The sequence below is a fragment of the Babylonia areolata genome, chromosome 2, assembly GCF_041734735.1.
Source record: "Babylonia areolata isolate BAREFJ2019XMU chromosome 2, ASM4173473v1, whole genome shotgun sequence".
Taxonomy (NCBI): Eukaryota; Metazoa; Mollusca; class Gastropoda; order Neogastropoda; family Buccinidae; genus Babylonia; species Babylonia areolata.
The window spans coordinates 19469271-19478451 of NC_134877.1; the positions used below are offsets into that span (position 1 = coordinate 19469271).

At 47.0% G+C, this 9181-nt stretch overlaps 1 protein-coding gene across 1 annotated transcript in view; it reads left to right on the top strand.

Annotated features, from left to right (window-relative positions):
* The window catches only part of LOC143277048 (gastrin/cholecystokinin type B receptor-like), a 10103-nt gene extending 3008 nt beyond the window's left edge, over nt 1–7095 (top strand). Inside the window, exons 2-4 of the mRNA XM_076581780.1 lie at nt 1566–1829; nt 3202–3372; nt 7066–7095. Of these exons, the coding sequence (XP_076437895.1) occupies nt 1566–1829; nt 3202–3372; nt 7066–7095 (465 nt within the window). The remainder of the gene's footprint in view (nt 1–1565; nt 1830–3201; nt 3373–7065) is intronic.
* Nucleotides 7096–9181: the final 2086 nt, after the last annotated feature.

Below are 9181 nucleotides of genomic sequence, written 5' to 3' on the forward strand. Positions count from 1 at the left end.
ATCCTGTAATCCATGTCAGCGTTCGGTGGGTTATGTAAACAAGAACATATCCAGCATACCCCCCCCCCTTCCACTGAAAACGTAATATGGCTGCCTACAAGGCGGAGTGAATGAACAAAACAGTCATACAAGTACAATGCAACATCTGTCTGAGTGTGTATGTGTGCTGCCTGAAATATAATTGAATGACACCGGAAACGAATGATGAGCGCCCAATGGCAGTCGTCAGTCGGCTCTACCCAAGTAGGCAGCCTGGTGTGAAAATGACCCCGTGTTTGTAAAGCGCTTAGAGCTTGGTCTCCGACCAAGGAAAGGCGCTGTATAAGTATCCATTCATTCAACTGATGTAGTTTTTAAGCAAGATTTTCATACATAATTTCCAGGTGCTTCGACCAAGATATATTGTTATTGTTCCTTATTCCAAAGATTTTGTGATTGGCAATTTCTATCTTTCCGTTAGCAATATAGAGGACTAGTAAATTAAATTTTTTTGGAAATGGTTTTTGGTTTTTGTCTTGTGGTGATCATCATACACTTAGTTTTAAGGGGATGGGGAGCTGCGCGCGCGCGCGCGCGTGTGTGTGTATACTTGCGTACGCGTGCATGCGTATGTGTGTGCGCACGCGTGCTCTGTCCCAGTAAGGCAATATGAACATCACAACGGAAATTAAAACATTCCACAAAACGAAACAATGGATTTCGTTTCAGCACAGTGCAATACAATACAATAAAACGAAAGAAACCTTAAATACCCATCACTTAATAACAACCAGAAACGACACATTAGTATTCTGTGTAACATTGGTTTATTCAGATTTTAGGAAATTAAAGTAATTTTCAGATTTTAAGGAAACGAGGCAGTTCTTGTTAACTACCAACAAAACAGTGTCACTGACCCACGGTCAAGGGCACACAACTTGAAGTTTAAATACTGTTGCTTTTAATCAACAAATAGTAATAAAATAATGGAGTGATGGCCTAGAGGTAACGCGTCCGCATAGGAAGCGAGAGAATCTGAGCTCGCTGGTTGGAATCACAGCTCAGCCACCGATATTTTCTCCCCCTCCACTAGACCTTGAGTGGTAGTCTCGACGCTAAGTCATTCGGATGAGACAATAAACCGAAGTCCCGTGTGCAGCATGCACTTAAGGGCACGTAAAAGAACCCACGGGAACAAAAGGGTTGCTCCTGGCAAAATTCTTTAGAAAGATCCATTTCGATAGGAAAAAGAAATAAATCTGCACGCAGGAAAAACAACAACAACAACAAAAAAAAGAAAAAAAAGAAAAGAAAAAAAGGGTGGCGCTGTTGTGTAGCGACGCGCTCTCCCTGGGGAGAGCAGCCCGAATTTCACACAGAGAAATCTGTTGTGACAAAAAGAGACAATACAATACAATACAATACAATACAATACAATACAATACAGAGTGGTAACTCACTCCATTCACAAAGTACACAACTTCAAGTCGATGTTGCTTTTAATGCTTGGAAGAAAGAAAGAAAAAAAAAAATCGTTGCAGTGCGCAGCATGCGGTGCCATACTAACTGCGTGGTGTTCATTGCAGGACGAAGTGCTGTGTGACGTGTTCGAGTACATCCGCAACGTGACCATGTGCCTGTCGTGTCTGCTCCTGACGTGTACGGCGGTGGAGCGCTACAGGGCTGTGTGCAGCGCCGTGAGTCCCCGGCCCCAGGGCAGGAAGGGCGCTGTGCTCCTCGTCCTCTGCCTCCTCCTCTTCTCCCTCCTCCTGGCCTCACCCACCCCTCGCTTCCTGGGTATCCAGCACAGACCCGTGCCGCCACTGCTGATCGCTCACTTCAGTGCCCAGGTAAGTTGGGTAGGGGGGGTGGTGGGGGTGGGTGGGTGGGGGTTGGGAGGTGGGAGGTGGGAGGTGAGACCTTATACAGCTTTTCCCATTTCTCATTCGGGGTTCGGATTGCTTAGTTAGGGGTTCAGACTTCTTGTTTAGGGTTCGGATTTCTTGTTACGAGATCGTAATACAGATATTCTTGTTCAGGGTTGGGGTTTCCGGGTCAGGGTTGGGGTTTCTTGTTCAGGGTTGGGGTTTCCGGGTCAGGGTTGGGGTTTCCTGTTCATGGTTGGGGTTTTCGGGTCAGGGTTGGGGTTTCCGGGTCAGGGTTGGGGTTCCTTGTTTAGGGTTGGGTTTCCTGTTCAGGGTTGGGGTTTCTTGTTCAGGGTTGGGGTTTCCGGGTCAGGGTTGGGGTTTCCTGTTCATGGTTGGGGTTTCCGGGTCAGGGTTGGGGTTTCCTGTTCATGGTTGGGGGTTTTGTTCAGGGTTGGGGTTCCTTGTTTAGAGTTGGGGTTTCTTGTTCAAGGTTGGGGTTTCTTGTTGAGGGTTGGGGTTCCTTGTTTAGAGTTGGGGTTTCCTGTTCAGGGTTGGGGTTTCTTGTTCAGGGTTGAGGTTTCTTGTTCAGGGTTGGGGTTTCATGTTCAAGGTTAGGGTTTCTTGTTGAGGGTTGGGGTTCCTTGTTTAGGGTTTCTTGTTCAAGGTTGGGGTTTCTTGTTGAGGGTTGGGGTTCCTTGTTTAGAGTTGGAGTTTCCTGTTCAGGGTTGGGGTTTCCTGTTCAGGGTTCGGGTTTCCTGTTCAGGGTTGGGGTTTCCTGTTCAGGGTTGAGGTTCCTTGTTCAGGGTTAGGTTTCTTTGTTTAGAGTTGGGGTTCCTTGTTTAGAGTTGGGGTTTCTTGTTCAGGGTTGGGGTTTCCTTTTCAGGATTGGGTTTCCTGTTCAGGGATGGGGTTTCTTGTTCGGGGTTGGGGTTCCTTGTTCAGGGTTGCGGTTTCTTGTTTGGGGTTGGGGTTTCTTGTTCACAGTTGGGGTTTCTTGGTCAAGGTTGGGTTTTACTGCTCAGGGTTGGGGTTTCTTGTTGAGGGATGGGGGTTCCGATTTATTGTTTAAGGCCTGGATTTCTTGTCTATGGTTGGGTCTCTTCTTTGGGGTTCGGATTTCGAGTTGTGTTCTTTAAGGTGTCTACCTGATTAATTTCTTTGTAACAAGGGTGATTCTGCTTACAAAAGTATAATTACACAAATGTTCACTATGTATAAATAAGTGTGTGTGTGTGTGTGTGTGTGTGTGTGTGTGTGTGTGTGTGTGTGTGTGTCTGTGTGTGTGTGTGTGTGTCTGTGTGTGTGTGTGTGTGTCTGTGTGTGTGTGTGTGTGTGTGTGAGTGTTCGTGAACAGGTGCAGGAGGCACACAGTCAGTTCTCAGGTCGGACCTGGATGTTTTCCTGTGAGTACCTGGATGCCTATGACCACACGTGGGGCCTTCGCCTCTTCGGCCTCAGCTCGCTCCTCCTCTTTCTCGTCGTCGTTGTCGTCAGCATCGGCGCCTACGGCAAGATCTACCACAAGGTGAGTCATCCGTAATGTTACGCCTCTGCTGGGTAGGTAGTACCGTATAATAATAATAATTTGTATTTGTATTTCTTTTTATCACAACAGATTTCTCTGTGTGAAATTTCGGGGCTGCTCTCCCCCAGGGAGAGCGCGTCGCTACATTACAGCGCCACCCCCTTTTTTCTTTTTTTTTTGTATTTTTTCCTGCGTGCAGTTTTATTTGTTTTACCTATCCAAGTGGATTTTTATAAAGAATTTTGCCAGGAACAACACTTTTGTTGCCGTGGGTTCTTTCACGTGCGCTAAGTGCATGCTGCACACGGGACCTCGGTTTATTGTCTCATCCGAGAGACTAGTGTCCAGACCACCACTCAAGGTCTAGTGGAGGGGGAGAAAATATCGGCAGCTGAGCCGTGATTCGAACCAGCATGCTGAGATTCTCTCGCTTCCTATGCGGACGCGTTACCTCTAGGCCATCACTCCACATTTCTGTAATAATAATAATAATAATGTACATTTATATAGCGCCCTTTCTCACTAAGAGCTCAGGGCGCTTTTCATGAAAGAAAAATTTTACAAATTAAATAAATCAATCAAAACCTATTTCCTCACGGCGCCTCCTAAACGGTTGTGCTCCAGGTTAGATAAAGACATACCCCGTTTTATCAGGGACAGGCGAGAAGAATCTGCGTGGCTGTAGCAGGATGTAGCAGATCTGGGTATGTGAAACAGGTGTGAATGTTTAGTCATAAACACACACACACACACACACACACACACACACACACACACACATATATATATATATATACATTGTACCGGCCTGTATGAATTAACACCTTGTCCATATCACTCAAGGCCTAAGCAGCGCCTTGTGTCTATGCAAAGATCATGCATCTGCTTTGCTTTTTAAACACCACATTACAGTTTATTAACAGATGTGGTGTAGCGTATATGGATCAGTCTGTGCGCTTTGACACCTCCTTGAAATTGAAACTGAAGTGAGATCCATATTACTCTTTTTCTGGTTTTGTTATTCATAATCTAAACATCTTTGAGTCAGGTGCTTTCATATCTTATATATATACAATACTAATATATATATATATGTGTGTGTGTGTGTGTGTGTGTGTGTGTGTGTGTGTTTCTCCACCTTCTTGGTCTAATTAGTATTGTTATTATTAGTATTGTCCTCGGCGAGGCAGGTAGGTACTGTCTATCCCCGACTGGGAGCAGAACGGAACGGCCTCGGTAATTTTGGCGCCATGGTTTTATTTTCTCTCATATGCCACCGATTGTTTGTTTCCATGGTTTTCCAACAGGTCTGCTCGATGATGACGCCAACGTTGCGATGGCAACTGCTTAGGGTTCATTGTCTATCAATTAGGTGGTCTGTGGGGTCCGGTGGTCTATTAACTCACTCAGTACGGCCAGTCCTCTCTTCTCCTCTACACAGACCCCTCGGATGTCCAGTGGGTGTCTGAATGACCCAACCCTTAGCTTCCGTCGTAAGAATTGTGGTATTCTTTGTCAACATTCACCTCTTCAGTGTAAGAGCCTTACGCTTGTAATATTTTGATGGTTGTAATTGGGGTGAAACGCTGTTAACGTCGTCTCTTTCGCCGTTCGTATGGAGAGAGTTAAATCACTTGTTTTTGCTTCGTTTTTGTTCCTTGGCCTTTCTCTATTCTTCACTCACTCACACACACACACACACACACACACACACACACACACACACACACACACACACAGAGTCAAGAAGGCGCGCGCGTGCACACAGTACACCATTCGTTTTGACTCCATGATTTCCTCCTACTCATATATCGGTTTGTCTTCCCATTTCCAACTTGTCTGTGTGCACCCACCTTTGTTTGTTTCTTTCTTTCTTTTTGTTGTTGTTGTTCGCTTTACACAGTATGATAAACAGACGTGAATGCTTGGCATCGAAATACAGAACGTAGGACTCATGGCCTAGAGGTAACGCGTCCGCATAGGAAGCGAGAGAATATCGCCAGTATTTTCTCCCCCTCCACTCCCCTCCTTGCGTGGTGGTCCGGACGCTAGTCATTCGGATGAGACGATAAACCGAGGTCCCGTGTGCGGCATGCACTTAGCGCACGTAAAAGAACCCAGGGCAACAAAAGGGTTGCCCCTGACAAAATTCTGTAGAAGAATCCACTTCGACAGGAAAAAGAAATAAAAACTGCAGAAAGGAAAAAAAACAAAAAAAAAAGTGGGTGGCGCTCTCAGTGTAGCGACGCGCTCTTCCTGGGGGAGAGCGGCCCGAATTTCACACAGAGAAATGTGTTGTGACAAAAAGAACAAAACAATACAATACAATGCAACGACACAGTCAGCCGTACAGTTTCTTCATAAAACATTTACATTTGACAAACAAAACCAACGAAAACAATGTGAATACTGCAGTTTGATACTTACACGTTGGCCTGCTTTTACACACACACACACACACACACACACACACACACACAGGTACATGCACAGGCGCGCGCACACACACACATACACACACACAGAGACGCACACACACACAAACACAGATACAAGCACACACAGACACACAGACACACAGACACACACACACAGAACGAGCTAACGAACGAACGAACGAAAATCTTGTATTGAACTTTGGCCATAGACGACAATTCAAAACCAGGAGAGGGCATGGAAACGGGTGTCATAATACTTGAATAGCATCACACAATATGACACTGTGCAAGGACCTGACCTTATTTCCCCCTTTTGATCGCATGGAAAATAAATTTCGATACTTGACATTTCTCTGTTCGTTGTTTGATCGAAGAAGTGTAGTATGAGACATACTTAGAAAGTCTTGAAGAAATCTTGTCCGTAAATCAATGTGCACAGAACAAACAAACAATCTGTACCAAATGAGGATTTTTCATCATTGATTACAATCTTGTTATCAATGTCATACCTCACCTGAGTGACGTAGGTTGCAAACGTTTCCTTAATTAGAACAGTAACACCACCTGAATATCTGCCTTGGTGTGTTAACTTTCTTAATTTTGAGGTAAACACTAAGTAATCTTTGTTAAAAGAGAAAGTTCAAATTCAGTTACAATAAAGGTTTCTGTTAAACAAACAACATCATGTTTGTGTATGTACTTAATAAATTCCTTGATATCTAATTCCAGCAAACGTCCATTGTCATTAAAATGTAGAACTTAACTTCATGGTTCTTTACACTATCTTCTGAATGCACAGACCCATTCTGACATTGGTTCGGTGTATTACTTATAGTGTTATGTTTTCCATTTGTAACAACTTCAAGCTGAACTATGGCCTGGCCGATGTCCTATTTCTGAACTGCAGCACCAGTGTATGCAGTGTCCCTATGGGTGTCCTTCGCCCGTTCAGCAGACAACTCGTCTAAACAAGTCCACAATGCTTCTCTAACTGTTTCCACGCGGCTGACAAGTGGTCTTTCTGGCCATCAGTCCGCGAGCTGAGGGGGGGGGGGGGGGGGGGGGTCAGTGTTGTCTGGCCCTGGCTTACCACGTGCACGTGACCGTGGCAGCACTGGATGTGTGCTGTTGAGAGTCAGTCCGTTTGTTGGTCGGATCTGTATTGCCCATTTCTTTTTGCATGTGTGATAGATACTGTGTCCGTCATTTCCTGCCACATGTCTGTCCTCTGACTGCATGTCTTTGTCACCTGCAGGATCCGTTTCTGTCTCAGTGTGACTGTTGAAAACGTCATGCACAGAATGAGGAATGTCAAGGTGTTCCACAGTCACTTTACCCTTTTCACTTTGAAAGAGAGAGAGAGAGAGAGAGAGAGAGAGAGAGAGAGAGAGAGAGAGAGAGAGAGAGAGAACGAACGAACAAACATTTTTTATTCAATAAAGGCCATGGTCCCTCATGAAGGGGATCAGTGAACACAAATTGTCATATTCCAGAACAATGTGGAACAGAAAACATTTAACTACAATTCTAGCAATGCACATTCACACACATAAAGCACAATTAATCACATATCCAACTGCAGATTTTGAATGCCTTATACAAGTATATAGCGAACTGTTTTATAATGGTTTCATTTGTTGATGACATTAGCAAGGAAAGTCGAAACAGAGATGGATGTCTATGATATTTTTGTGGAATTAACTGTAGCCTAAGAGAGAGAGAGAGAGAGAGAGAGAGAGAGAGAGAGAGAGAGAGAGTACAAAAGGCCGTAGTTGTCGCAAACCACACCTCGCCATCAGGACGTGTATTCAGGTTGATAGGAACGACAGCACAGATAACTGAGCTTCATGTCCCAAAACGAAGTTTGTTGTAGTGTCAGCCTGCTGTTCACCCCGCTCTGACCCAAACACCCAGCCACTGGCAGCCTGCTGTTCATCCCGTGCTGACCCAAACACCCAGCCACTGGCAGCCTGCTGTTCACCCCGTGCTGACCCAAACACCCAGCCACTGACAGCCTGCTGTTCACCCCGCTCTGACCCAAACACCCAGCCACTGGCAGCCTGCTGTTCATCCCGTGCTGACCCAAACACCCAGCCACTGACAGCCTGCTGTTCACCCCGTGCTGACCCAAACACCCAGCCACTGGCAGCCTGCTGTTCACCCCGCTCTGACCCAAACACCCAGCCACTGGCAGCCTGCTGTTCACCCCGTGCTGACCCAAACACCCAGCCACTGGCAGCCTGCTGTTCACCCCGTGCTGACCCAAACACCCAGCCACTGGCAGCCTGCCGTTCACCCCGTGTTGACCCAAACACCCAGCCACTGACAGCCTGCTGTTCACCCCGCTCTGACCCAAACACCCAGCCACTGGCAGCCTGCTGTTCATCCCGTGCTGACCCAAACACCCAGCCACTGGCAGCCTGCTGTTCACCCCGTGCTGACCCAAACACCCAGCCACTGACAGCCTCACTCACATTGTTCATGCCGTCTTGCTTTCAGATCAAAACCAACCACGTCAGTCTTCACACGGCACTGAACAAGGTGGCCCCCATGATGGCGGCTGGTCACAGTGGCCACGGGGATGGACCTCGCCCCGCCCACACATGTGGCCAGTCCCCGGACACCCACCTCCACACACAGCCACCCCGGCCTTGCCCACAGACTCCTGTAGGGATCTTCACCATCTGCGACAGGGAGAAGTGGTCAGGCCGTTCCCACACCCCGGGCCGGCAGGCAGAAGGGGCAGCAGGCGTGGGGAGCACCAGCAACAGCCTTTTCCAAGGCAAAGCATGTCCACATCCTCCACACGGTGTCAAGCGAATGTCTGTTGCCCTCCGAGAGAAACACACCCCGGAGGTTAGTAAAAGTTTTCTGTGCTCTGACGAAAAGGATATTGACGTCACTATGGAGTACAATGATGATGTTACGTCAGTTGTGAATGACGAGCGGTCAACAACAATCCTTGCTGACGTATTGAATGAGCTTCAGTCTGCCACTGAAGACTTCGGAGTGGAGAGTGACATGGTGAAATGTGGTAAGGCAGAGGTTTCCTGTTGCTCTACTCACCATGATACCGATCCGACAGCAAGAAGCGGGGCATTTGACGATCAGACAAAACCCCAAACTGATTTCAACTTCAGGGTTAGAGACGATGTTCAGCAGTGTAGCCAGCCCAAGTCGGGGCTGCCAGCTGTCTCCTCTCCTGAACCAGACTACAGCATCTTCACGGTGTCGGGGAAACAGCCGACCTCGCTTCACGGTCAGCCTTCCGCGGATCAGCAGTGGACCTGGGAGAGGAAAGGAAAGCAAAACAAGGGTGGACTGTTGAAGCGAGGTCGCTTGAAGGATGCCGCCAAACGAATGATGATGCT